This window comes from Brachyhypopomus gauderio, unplaced genomic scaffold (genome assembly GCF_052324685.1).
Source record: "Brachyhypopomus gauderio isolate BG-103 unplaced genomic scaffold, BGAUD_0.2 sc155, whole genome shotgun sequence".
Classification (NCBI taxonomy): domain Eukaryota; kingdom Metazoa; phylum Chordata; class Actinopteri; order Gymnotiformes; family Hypopomidae; genus Brachyhypopomus; species Brachyhypopomus gauderio.
The window spans coordinates 1-13,633 of record NW_027506976.1 but is presented as its reverse complement, the minus strand read 5'-3'; the positions used below and the strand labels follow the sequence as shown (position 1 = coordinate 13,633).

The window sequence follows — 13,633 nt, the reverse complement described above, 5'->3', positions numbered from 1 at the left end:
GAAACAGAGGCTATATATGTTAAAAGAAAAATAATTCCACGATCATTTATTTTTAATGTACTTTTTAAAGACTCTTGTTCATGTGTGTATATAATATATAATTAATATGGATATGCACGTTTTGTGGATGAGAATATTTGATTAGAATTAAACATTTTCCCTTATTAAAAAAAGTTCGTTAGGTTAAACTGAATATTTGTGCTATATAATTATTAGAACATAAATAATGTAATTGCTTCTTAATCCACACTAAATCGATTCACCCATAATTGTAGTAAACCTTCAGATATGCACAAAGTCTTGCAGTGCGACTAGTCCTACAATTAAAGATCATCTTACGGCAAAGCCATCACGTGCCAGCAATTCTGACAATAATTAGTCAAATTCTATATCATATTTGTCATTAGCCTACGACTTTGAGGCATGAATCTGGTATAGAAACTATATATCCTCCGATGTGTTTTAGTGACTCCATGAAGTAAATGAACTAGCGTCCAAATGTTCCAGTTCGGAGTCGGTGTGTCGATACGTGTTGAGCAGGAATCATAGTTGCTATCCAAACACAAATAAACAGAGAGGAGCGCTGGGTCTGGTGGCGGGGGGGGCGTGCCGAGGGCGGGGTGCGCGCTCACAGCTCACAGCGCTGAAAAGTACCGGACCTGTTGCGCTTTGAGCGCACTTGAGTCCAACTCGCAGCGAGGCTAAGAACTCGCCTCCTATAGCAGCACACAACTAGCGCTCTACTTACGTGTACTAATAGGCTGAAGTATTGTATCTGAAACTGCCAAATCGAGCTTTAATGCTGAAAGTTTCTCGTCATCTAGACAGTTTGTGAAGTTTACATGGACAGATTTGAAAGTCTTGTAATCGCGTCACGCCGAACTTTGTCGTCTTGTTCTGGTCACGGTGGATTACTGGGACGCAACACTCGCTGACACCGACCTTTGGCATCGTGGGGGTAAGAACACGGATCAGGCTGTTTCTTTTCTTTTTACTCATAATATGTGATATGTGACCACGATGTATATCAAGTGATATTCAGTCTTTCATCTCGGTAATTGCCTGACAAAGATATGGCGGTCAAACAGGATTAATTAGGTATTGAACCCAACATTTTGTACTAATTACATTCCGGCATTTATGTGAATGTACACAAATGCAAAGTATTATTCAATGTAAAACATAATACCAAGAATGTAGTATTCGACAACAAACACAAATTGTCAGCCTTTTAATATATACATAATAGGCTAAAATTTCTGTAGAACATAATTAGAATCAAATGTATCTTTCCCATTTTTTCTAAATTTATTAGGCATAAAAATCTAGCGTACCATCAAAATAATCCACTATCTTTATGGTGTCCCTGTCTGTGCATAGATACTGAGTCATTCGCATTTTGATCAGCAGTGTAAACCATTTCTTTAAATCTCTTTCCTTTGACAGTAAAGATACTCTTTGGTTTTACACCAAATTCAACACTTTAAAACTATTAAGTTGACTTGTACTTGTAACATTAGAAATATCTCTTAACATCATATATTAAACTGCGTTTCCACCGAGGCAGTACTCCATTAATCAGCACAATGTGGAAGCGACAACTTTGTGGAATCCAAAGTAAAAGACAAGCAACGAAAATCAAATGTAAAAATATAAAGTTATGAGCATGCCGGTATCGCGCGCCAAATTAATACAGCACCAGTTGGGAAATCTTTGCCGGAGTTCGAGTATGGTAAATGCCTGACACTGGCACAGTCCTGTCCGTCCGAAACCACGACCCACTTGTTGGGCTGTGTGACACTCGTCGGTGGGACTGTGATCCAGCCTGCGGGGGTTCGGAGGGAAGCGCGGTACACCAACACGTCTGGTGGCAGAACCTGTACGAAACCGCGCACCGAACTTGTACTGTACCGAGAGTAAACACTACTGAAGAGGTCAAACCAGACTATAGACTGGTACCGGACAACCTGAAGGGCAATATTCAACGAATTCAAACTATTGTCCCTCGGTGGCTTACGATTTAATGTAGATTCGATATTATAGATGTCGATATTCGATAACGTTGTTTTTTATGTCAATATTTATTTTTGGTATGTGGTATAGTTCACGTAAAATGGTTTCTGACAAATTATAATTAAATATATGGACATATATTTTAATATATTTAATATGCTACATTACAAATGCATTTAATACGAAACATATATGTATTTGTATAGAAGAGCCATAAGGTAATAACTGTAAACCTAAATCAAACATCTGAGCTCCAGGACGTTGGAGCAGGTTAAACGGAGAGACAAGACGGTTCAAACACAGAAGTAGCCTTCTTCTCTTGTTGGAAAATCTGCTTCAAACTAGTTAATTTTTTCTTAAATAACCGTGAGCAGCAGACAATGTAAAATTAGACTAATTTAAATGTCTTTCGTTTGCGTTTTGCAGGAATCTTCTGGAGATTAAATTTGGTGATTGAGTCTTGGTTGTGTGGCCCGCCGCCAGACATGGGGAGTAAAACGTTGCCGGCCCCGATCCCCCTCCACCCGTCACTACAGCTCGCCAACTACTCCATCCTGCAGGCGGTGAACACCTTCCCCGTCGACCACCTGCAGGGACTGTACGGGCTCGGTGCGGTCCAGACCATGCACATGAACCACTGGACCCTGGGCTACCCGCACATGCAGGGACTCCGCTCCACCATCACGGAGATGGCGCACGGCTTGGTGGACCCCCGGTTCCCCCTCCCTGCGTTACCGTTCGCGGCGCACCTCCTCCACCCCAAACAAGGGGCGATGGCGCACGTAATCCCGGCCCTCCACAAAGACAGACCCCGCTTTGACTTCGCTAATCTCGCCATCGCGGCCACGCAGGAGGACCCACCAAAGGCCGCTGACCCGTCCAAACTGACGGTCCAGTTGTCACCGGACAGAAAGCCCCCGCGTGGGAGGCTCCCGTCCAAAACCAAAAAGGAATTTATATGTAAATTTTGTGGGAGACATTTCACCAAGTCCTATAACCTGTTAATCCACGAGCGCACTCACACGGACGAACGGCCCTACACGTGCGACATCTGCCACAAGGCCTTCAGGAGACAAGATCACCTCCGAGACCACCGGTACGTACCTGCACAGGTGCAACCATCCTGCAGACAGCACTCTCCAACCTTAATGACCTCCTCCATAGAGATTAAACTGACATAAAGAGCAAACGGTCCTTATTGTGATCATCACATGGTTAAATTTGGTTAAATACAAGTTGAATTTGGTATCCTGGTCCAAGGATAAATTCAACACTTCTCGTGTTACATTGGCAGGCGAGGCGCACACGGTAATGTCGTGGATCTGTGTAACTCAACCATGACACATGGCAAACTGAGAAGGTCCCAGCGTCACGGAGATGTCGGTCAATAACACGTGTTCCGTTTTATCGCCTCTTCTTCTAGATACATCCACTCCAAGGAGAAACCTTTCAAATGTCAAGAGTGTGGAAAAGGGTTTTGTCAGTCGCGAACTTTGGCTGTTCATAAAACACTGCACATGCAGGTGAGGTAATATTATTATCCTAACGCCGTTTTGCGACTGATATGTGTAATTTTATTTTTGAAATGTTTATTTTCATATATAAAGACACAGTTAGGCGCGCACAATAATTCGGCTAACTGACCGCATGCACGTGACTCTGGGCGCACATACAGGTCACAATACGAGATTTATTACCATGAGGAGTATATAAAAAATGGCTGTTGCTATGACGGGAAATTTTGTCCGATACAGTTATTGTTGGTAATATCTTTAATTTTAAAAACAGTTATAATGTTGTACTAAAGTGTTGTACTCGTTTTTTGGTCTATAGAGCATCAACAGATCTAAAATAAAGCAACATTTGAATTCAGTACCTATGATTAAAACCTAAAGGGAATAATCATTTGCTTGCTTCAAATCTAAACAGGAGTCTCCTCACAAATGCCCCACATGCGGAAGAACCTTTAATCAAAGAAGTAACCTGAAAACTCACCTTCTCACCCATACAGACATCAAGCCCTACTCCTGTGAACGCTGCGGAAAGGTGTTTCGGCGCAACTGTGACCTGCGACGGCATAGTTTGACACACACACCCCACCAGGACTACTAGCTGACAGGACTAGAAAGCTAAAATAAACCAAAGTCCCAGTGGATATAGCGACCTTTTCAACACCAACACGTTTTGCTGTGAAATAATTGCGGACAAATATCAAGGAGAGAGACGGACATAAAGCCAGGAACCGCCTAAAGCAGGACAAAGATATTCTCCGCGTCAAAACCGACAAGCGAACTCTCGGAATTTATGTACATAGTTATTGTTGTGTTGTTTGTTGTTTGTTGCTGATGTTTAACCTCGGAATCTGAATACAGAGTTGTTGTAAATAGTGCAAAAAATGTGGATGTTTGTGAAATGTATTATAGAAATAAAGAGAAGTTAAGCAAAACATAATAATGTTTTTTTATTTATAGGAATTTGTGCTACACATAAAGGAATAAACGATAACATTTGCTAAACTATCACGTTTGTAATTCAATAAATGTCTCATAGAAATCAGCGCCATTGACGTCAAATAATTGAGCCACAATACTGAAAGAAACAAAGTTATGGCGATACACTGGTACACTTTAATGAGTTATGATGATACACTGGTACACTTTAATGAGTTATGATGATAAACTGGTACACTTCCGTGGTGTGTAAGTACTGTTTTAGCAGCCTTAACCCACTGAGTGTTTGGCGTGGCAGGGTGGTCGCACCAACAACACTACATGATGAAGCAGATACCTTTAATAGTATTTGGTCTTCATGGCACTGAGGCAGAAGTTATGATAATGATATTGGTTGTTTTATATCAGTTTCTCTTGTCTCGTTTTCTTGTATTCTTTTGATGTAAAAGATTAGATAGGAAAATATTTTAAACTGACTAACAATTCTTCATTTGCTTGGGTTGTCCGACTTCTATTGCTTGAGTGAAATGATGCGCCCCAAATACAAATATGTGTAGAATAGTTTTACATTTCTGTTTTTTCTTTTTATTGTTATAGCAGTCATTTAAAAGGTTACCATACCTAAAACAATACAGCTTGCACTCAATTTTAACGGCCTGTATTTACCAATAAATACGTCAAAATAGAAGAAATATTAAAAGTGCAATAAGTATAACAACAACAATAATTCAATAACTTTTATTACTATTATATATATATTTATTTATTTATTTAGCAGTAATTATTATATAATCATTATTGTTATTGTTATTATATCGCTTTTTATATAAACTAATTGCTTGTTTTATAATCAGCTTGATAAGACGTAGCCTAATATGTTGCTTCTTTAAATGGATATCGTGCACGAGATGAACATCTTAAAATCCACAATAAACAGTCGCACATGTTCGGAAACTGACTCGATCATGCGTTAAACCGCGCTCCGAGCGCTATTCGGGAAGCCAGACCATGTCGAAATACCCCCATTCCAACCATTCTCAAGCCAAGAGTTTATTTTCACATAGCCTAAAAGACCTTCAGTGAATCCGCAGACATTTGGTATTGTCAGAGATAAATTTTCCTACATAATAACTTTATGTAATATGTTTGATAAAAGGTTTAAGGGATGTGAGAATCCAGATTTTGTCAAAGCCCGTCACAATCAGATATTTCGCCTACACATGAGCCTCCAGTACAAGCCCATTCCGCCCTGGTGGATGGATGATGGGTAAGGATGTGAAACAGCACGGTTCACCAAAACACCGCAGAAGATACCGCACCCGTCTGATAAACAACTAACGGCACTGTATTAATATTTGAAACATACGTTTACAAATCACCAATCGGATTCTCACAGCAACAACAACAACAACATCAAAAACTGCAATAATAATAATAGGTACAATTTCAGGGTATAATTACAGGGTATTTACATAGTAACTTTACAGGGTAATTTAGGTTGATAATTTAGCAAATGATATAAAAGGTAAACTCTTAAAGCGAACGGAGAGCAATTGCGAGACATATGTTCAGATAGCCTAGCACACGAATATTACGTGAAAATTTGAGTATTCGTTTATGCACAGTGCACACATTGTTACAATGAAGCACGCGCACTTCAAAGGCAAGTTTGAAACGCAACCCATCCGCTTAGGACTGTGTTTCATGACCTACTTGACCGCTGTTGATGTTTAAAGAGTGGACGGTTATCAGAACAAAAGAGTAAGACAAGGTTCCTCTGCCTGCGTGTGATGAAAATATATCCATCACAGCCTGTCAGTCACAGTTGAACATAATTCGGTGTGCATGGAGGCTATTTCATAAATTCGGGGCCCTTCATATCTTCATGAGATATATTTAGAACGAACTTATGTGAAAAGAGCAATGCATGAGGCAACTGAACACAAAAGAAATATGTCTGCTAAAAATAGGTTGAAGTATGTTCTAGGAAAGAAGGCAAGTCACTCTTGGAATGGGATCAACTTCTAAATGGTTCGCTACAAAGGGACCGCAAAGAAATTTACTAAATCTCTCCCGGCATAGTCTCAAGGGAAGCGAAGGGCACAGAAAAAGTTAATCTTGTAGTGCATCGTGCGGCAAACTGCAGCTCGTGGCGCTACGTTACCGTTACCGTTGATCTGAGTGGATTTCCCTTTTCGTTTGTGATGTCATTAATTTAATTAGAAATCACACGTGGAGCGTCAGACATAATTACACAATTGAAACGTTTTAGGGTACATAAATATATAGTATGCTAGGCCTCTGTAGATGTCGGTGCAAAAATAATCCTGAATAAAATTTTTTCAGTTTTCTTTTTTGAGTCTTCTTGGAATATTCGGAATAAATTATTGGTCTGTTTAGAAATTTAGAAATTATTTAAGCCTGGATTCTGAAAATGGCGTGTTTCGCACTTTTGTTGTCTGATAACCAGTTTTACAAATATAGGCTACTGTAACCATGTCTATAGCCTTTTGGAAGGTTTTGTCCTGGATTTTTATAGTCACCATTTTTTTCCCTAAAAAGCTCCAGATTGGTGTTTATTCTAATGAAGTACGATAATGAATTCTGATGATTTTAACGAAATGTAAGCTTTGAAAGAAAACTTTATTTTAATTGCATTCTTATAGATTGGAAGCCCCCAGAAAACGTTATAGTCAAGCAATCTAAGCACATGTTAAAGCCTATATACCTGTTTTATTGCTGAATTGGTTTTAGATGTTTAGATGTTTTTGAAGGCGTTATTAGAGCGAACGTCAGCGTGTGCGTTTGAAGGGAAGTGACGTCAGTCGTGTTGCGGAAGTTGTTGGTGTGTATGCGGAAGTGGCGATATTGGTGTTTGTGCTGTGGATGCAGCGTGAAGCGATGAATAAAAGTGTCGCAGCGAGATCAAGATAATCCTGGTGAAGTAAGACCAACACACCGCACACCCGCGGGCACCTGTACATACAGCGAGCAGCATTTCTCCGTGTCGGGGGGCTCGTCTCGCTAACTAGTCAACACTAGCGAACTATAGGGCAGCTAGCTGCCTTCTCCAGTGTAGTGAACATGGTGAACATAGTGAACATGGTGAACCCGTAATGAGACCGGTAGGTAAGTAGCTACACGGTCCGCTACACGACCGGGGTTGGTGAACGTGAAGCGCCTTCACTACCAGTACTGCCCGGTTCCTCGCCCGTTGGCCGGGTAACTGTCGCTAGGTCGCTATCTCTGCTGTGACGTGTTATGTGTACAGGAAAACGTGGTGACGTCACTAATCGATTACCACAAATGAGTGTGTACTATCCCAAACCTTTTGCTGACGTTTTAGTTATTAATGTTAATCTAAGCATCTCATTAATATCAGTTAATCAATACCATAGAAAATATGTTCACTGGAGTGCGAGTGTCTTGAAGAAAGTTATAAATAAAGATGTAGTAATAATAATAAGCTGTTAAATTGTACTGATAAGTTGTAATTGTCCTATCTTACCACTATTATGTAGTTGTACACATAGAGATACACTCTTATGTGGCTAACTTGTTTGTCTAAGTCGTGTGTGTTATACTGTGTCAACACCTACTAGCTACATAGACCTCCTTTAGTAATCTTTTAACTCAGGCTGAAAGCACTTTTACAGTTGTGAGAAAAAAAGCCTGGATTGCCTTGGTTTCTGAATGAAAGCCTCTTAAAATACATTAATTAAAATCTTCACTTCATCTGAGTAAGTAAATTCTCAGATGAAAAGTAAATACATTGTTTTTTGTTCATATTTACTGAGCAAATGGTTTTAAGGTTGTTAAAAATCTCAAGAAAACTGTTTCCTGAATAGGTTGGTACTGTGAAAATAGCTTTTAGCTATTAAAAAATAAAATGTGGAATTTCTAATGTTTGTTAACTCCTATGAAACCAACAATTACACATACTGTATCACTTGTCTTCATCTCTTGCACTTTAGATCACAGGTAGATTTCCCTAACATTTTGTTTCAGAATGTCTTTACATTTACATTTACATTTACATTGTCTTTACAACTTTACATTTATTGGTCCCACGGGTGTTTCTATTCATCCAGGCCCTGAGTACTTTCACCCCCTTACACCGCCTCTGCCCTGAATAAAACCTGGGGTGAGGGTTTTTTCTGATAGTGCTGCCTAGTTGTGGTAGTCTGTCAGATGTTCATATGGTGTCATGGTCCTAGATGTTGACATATTGTCCATGTATGACTAGAGCAGATTAAGCCATTTATTCAGTGTTGATGACATCTGAAATTATAAATTTGTTAAATGTATTATTATGACCTTTTTGTTTGACAGTAGGTTTCGTTGGCTGACTGTCTAAGTGGTGACCTGCTAAATACATTTAGAGCTTCATAACATAGAGCTTCATAACATAGAGCTTCATAACATAGCTTTTGCATTCTGTCTGATGTACTGACTTTTTAGTTTTATAAATATTTTTCAATTTTAGTTCATTTCTGTCAGCTTTGGGTAGTCGAGACTTTATCTGGAATCCAATTATTTAAATGTAATGCACCGAGTACTAAGTGATAAACAAATATATATTCATCTACTATTTAGATCAAATAAGTTCCTATGTCAATGAATGTCCACAGACTTTCTTGTTGTGTGTGTGTGTGTGTATGCATGTAGGGCTATTCAGGAGTATTCAGGATGCTGGAGTCTTATGTCACCCCACTGTTGATGAGCTATGTGAACCGCTACATTAAGAACCTGAAGCCGTCTGACCTCCAGCTCTCCCTGTGGGGTGGAGATGTGGTGCTGAGCAAGCTGGACCTCAAACTGGATGTTCTTGAGCAGGTGAGACTTGCACTGTAGTCCTTCATCGTGGCTTCAGATCTGGAGTAATGTTTTGTGGATTATGCCTGCTAGGTGGAGCAGCAGGTTGTTGAAGCTCTTGTCTAAGCTGTGTTTAGTCCCCATCAATCTTATATTGGGAAGTCTGCTGTTTGTCTTTGTGCCTGTGGAACCCCCCGAGTTCTTGGTGTCTCGTTCTGTTTTGCGTCTTCCTTTGTCCTGCGTCGTCTTCGGACCTAAAATGCAGCATCTCCAGCTTAGAGATGTCAGTGCATGGTGAAACCTCCTCAGATGTGCTCTGTCGTCCCCCCCCCCCCCCCTCCACTCTTCAAGCCCGTCACTGTTTCTCAGAGAATTGAGTTGAAGTGTTGGTTTTGGTCTGAGGAGCAGGAAGCGTTCCTCTCTGTGCGTGCGTCGTCAGGGATCACAGACTCTCGGGGCTGCAGAGAGAGCAGTGTTTCATCTCCAACCACAGTCAGATTCCTCCTTTGCTCTGTATCTGTCAGCTGACATGAGGCCTACTTAGATGGATTTGCTAGAATATTTGCTTTGCTTTGTTATTTGGGGTACAGTGGCTTTTGCATTTGTAATATCTGGAACCAATCACTCTGCCATGTTGTGAGAATATTTTGCTTCCCAAGAGTGGCCGAAGCTGCTCTTAGAGATCTGACACACACACACGCACACACGCACGCACGTATCCATACATGCATGAACACACACACCCCCAACAGCAACAGAACTGCTTATTGAAAGCAGCTTGTATCCTCCCACACTGCGAGTAAAGCTCTTGTTTGGAAGTCTGCTACTAATGCAATCCTGAAATCATGACAAAAATTTAGTAAAAACTTCAGAGAGCGTCTTTATAGCCTGCAGAGTGGATGCTATGTTTAATCTGCGTAGGGATCATTAGGAATTCTCGTAAGAGGAGTTTGAGTGAAAGACTTTGGGCTCTTGCACAGTTGAGCTATAAATTCAAGCAAGTGCTTCATTCAGTGTGAGTCTGATTGGGAGCGTTTGGCAGGGCCTGTTTGGGACCTGCAGCAGCGAGTGTGTTTATGTGTGTAGAGTCTGATTGGGAGCGTTTGGCAGGGTCTGGTTTGGGACCTGCAGCGCTGTGTGTGTAGAGTCTGATTGGTAGTGTTTTGGCAGGGACTGGTTGTGAGACTTGCAGCAGTGTTTTTGGAGTCTGATTGAGAGCATTTGGATGGAATTGGTGTGAGACCTGCAGCTGTGTTTGTATGTGTAGTGTCTGATTGAGAATGTTTGGCAGAGCCTGGTGTTGGGCCTGGAGCAGTGTTTGCATACAGTCTGATTTGGAATGTTTGGCAGGGACTGGTGGGAGACCTGTAGCAATGTATTGGGAGTCTGATTGGAAAGGGTCAGGTGCGCGGCCTGGAGAATTGTCTGTGTGGAGTCTGATTGAGAGCATTTGGCAGGGATTGATGTGGGACCTGCAGCTGTGTGTGTGTGTGTGTGTGTGTGTGTGTGTCGTGTGTGGTGGAGTCTGGTTGGGCCTGGTGTGGGGCCTCTAGCAGTGTTTGTGGAACCTGTTTTGGGAATGTTTGGCAGGGCCTGGAGCAGTGTGTGTGTGGAGTTTGTCTCTCTAAAAGCTGCATGTGTGTGTGGAGTTTGTCTCTCTGAGAGCGGTGTGTGTGTGGAGTTTGTCTCTCTGAGAGCAGTGTGTGTGGAGTTTGTCTCTCTGAGAGCAGTGTGTGTGGAGTAGGGCTGCCACAAACGATTATTTTAATAGTCGACTAATCACCGATTAATTTTTACGATTAGTCGACTAGTCGGATTGTACGTTAATTGAATATAAAACATACAGCTTATCACACTAGAAATTCAACTGCTATTATATAACCATCATTAGATTTCAGCTATAACTAAAAATAAAAACAATTAAGATCATAGTTCATTAAACCTTTAATGAAATATGCAGCTTGTTGCAACAAACAATTATTAAAATAAGGATAAGGCACTGCCTTAAAAAACACAAAAATGAATAGGCCTACATTAATAAAGAATTTTTCTTTAGGTTTTTCTTTCTTTCATTAGTCTCTGGCATCAAACTTCGCTACATTTAAATCAAATTAGGTAGGGACCTGAAACTAAGGAGTTATTCACAAAAATAAAGTTTTGGTCTCACTGACGTTTACAGAAAATACACGTATGCGTGCTAAGGCTAATTAAACCAATCGCCATCACTAATGTTAACTTTTACAGTTACCACGATAAGCAGGGGTTGCCAACTCTCACGCATTGAGAGTGAGACACACGCATTTGACCGTCTTCACACGCTCACACACCACACATCCGATATCTCACGCCGAAAAAAAAAGTTGGCAACCCTGCGATAAGTAAGTACTAAGTTAACGCTCTGTTTATGGTAACTTTAGCAGCTAACGAGCAATTTAGATGACAGAGATGACGGTCCCTATTCATCGTTGTCACAAGTAGCCACAACATGCTTCAGGTACGTGGTTGTGCTGCCGTGGAAGGCAAGTTCTGCCTTGCAGATATTGCACGCGTTTCGGAACCCGACTACGGAAAATGATCCCGCACTTTTGAGTTCCGTAGCCGGGTAGCCACGATACCAGAACCTGTCTGTATAACGTCCTGGGATGTCGTCAACTGTCTACCCCGGTTTCCACTAAACTGCGCATGTGCGTCAAGGACAGAAACGCAGACCGCAGCAGAGTGGAAACTGTCGCAGCAGTTTGGAGAGAAAAAAAAACGACGCATCGGACTAATAAATTAGTCGTCGACTATTTTAGTAGTCGACATAGTCGTGACTAGTCGACTAATCATGGCCAGCCCTAGTGTGGAGTTTGTCTCTCTGAGAGCGGTGTGTGTGGAGTTTGTCTCTGAGAGTGGTGTGTGTGTGGAGTTTGTCTCTCTGAGAGCGGTTGTGTGTGTGGAGTTTGTCTCTCTCTGGAGAGCGGTGTGTGGAGTTTGTCTCTCTGAGAGCGGTGTGGTGTGTGTGTGGAGTTTGTCCTCTCTGAGAACGACGTGTGTGTGGAGTTTGTCTCTCTGAGAGCGGTGTGTGTGGAGTTTCTCATCCCAGAACAGCTCACAGCCACATAAATTACTCTCCTCATGCTCTCTCAAGCAGCACAAATCCACCACACTATGATTCATTTTGCCTTTATTGTAATGAGAAACAGCGTTATTTCTCTCCGCTATGTGTCTGTTGCCTTTTATCTTTTACTCTTTTTCACAGCACAAAGCTATGACTTATGGTCCATTGTGTGTGTGTGCTGTGTGTGTGTGTGTGTCGTGTGTGTGTTTTCTGTGAATGTGTTGTGTGTGGTTGCTAGGAGCTAAAGCTTCCTTTCACATTCCTGAGTGGTCATATCCATGAACTGCGCAGTCCATGTTCCATGGGACCAAGCTGAGCTCGGGAGTCCGTGGTCATCACCATCAACACCATGGAATGCATCCTCAAGCTGAAGGACGGAGCTCAGGTCAGTCCCTCACACACACACCCCCACACTCCACCTACCCCACCCCACCCCCGACCCCCACCTCCACCTACCCCACCCCTCCCCCCACCTACCCCACCCAGCCTGTAGTACAAACATCACTAACATCTTAGGATGTCCATCTCCTTTCCCTGCTCTTCAGTCTGACTCTAAATTGACATGACCTGCAGGACAGTGATAAATGACCAGCTAACGAGCCTTCTGGGTATGCAGCAAGGAGCTCTCCAGCTTCCTTCGTGTGTTCACCTCTTCCATAAAGTAATGGTCACACGTTTGGAACAAGTCTCTTCAGAATGGGCTTGACTTTAGTGTAGATCATATATCTTACAAAAGACCTGATTTACAGGGCCCCTCACTACTGTGTGAGAGCGTGAATTTGATTATTCTGGGTGCAGGGGGTACGTAAGATGATTCTGTGTGTGTGTGTGTGTGTGTGTGTGTGTGTGTGTGGTGTGTGGTGTGTGTGAGGAGAAAGTAAGAGGAGTATCCTCCATGGTTTCTGTACTGTGCTGATGTGAGTTGGACATACACAGCGGTGCCTTCATTACTACAGTAGTTATGATCATCAGAAAAGTACCCGAAGCTGAACAAACACATCAAACCTCAATCAGACACTCCTTAAATCAGCTACACAATTATGCACTCAGGCAGTTTGGATTTATGCGTTGCGACGCTCTGGGGGAGCAGGAGCAGAGTACAGACGCTGGCACCCACTGGAAGCTGTGCTCCTCTCCGAGCCCCGAGATCGAAAGCTCTTCTTGTTGTCACAACCGCAAATGTGCTGGGTTCTCTCTGAAATCAGAACCGCTTTGTCGTCGCACAGCTGGAATCTGTATGGCAAAAGCCAATCGC

The 13,633-nt window shown here is 41.9% G+C and overlaps 1 protein-coding gene and 1 long non-coding RNA gene across 5 annotated transcripts; both read left to right on the top strand.

Annotated features, from left to right (window-relative positions):
* The first annotated feature begins 681 nt into the window (after nucleotides 1–681).
* LOC143500512 (protein odd-skipped-related 2-like) lies at nucleotides 682–4,485 on the top strand. Of its 4 annotated transcripts, none has more exons than XM_076994663.1 (4): nucleotides 682–958; nucleotides 2,440–3,109; nucleotides 3,437–3,541; nucleotides 4,025–4,485. In XM_076994663.1, the coding sequence occupies exons 2-4, from the start codon at nucleotides 2,499–2,501 to the stop codon at nucleotides 4,044–4,046; spliced, it is 738 nt and encodes a 245-aa protein (XP_076850778.1). In that variant the 5' UTR covers nucleotides 682–958; nucleotides 2,440–2,498; the 3' UTR covers nucleotides 4,047–4,485. The 4 variants fall into 4 exon arrangements, with proteins under 4 accessions (XP_076850778.1, XP_076850777.1, XP_076850776.1 ...); XM_076994662.1 differs by having other exon boundaries at nucleotides 3,437–3,536; nucleotides 4,025–4,484; XM_076994661.1 differs by having other exon boundaries at nucleotides 3,437–3,536; nucleotides 3,943–4,484.
* A 2,797-nt stretch (nucleotides 4,486–7,282) lies between these two features.
* On the top strand, nucleotides 7,283–12,667 carry LOC143500516 (uncharacterized). Its single transcript, XR_013126825.1, has 3 exons — nucleotides 7,283–7,407; nucleotides 9,132–9,299; nucleotides 12,617–12,667. It is a non-coding gene; the product is annotated as an uncharacterized LOC143500516 (long non-coding RNA).
* The last annotated feature ends 966 nt before the right edge of the window (nucleotides 12,668–13,633 follow it).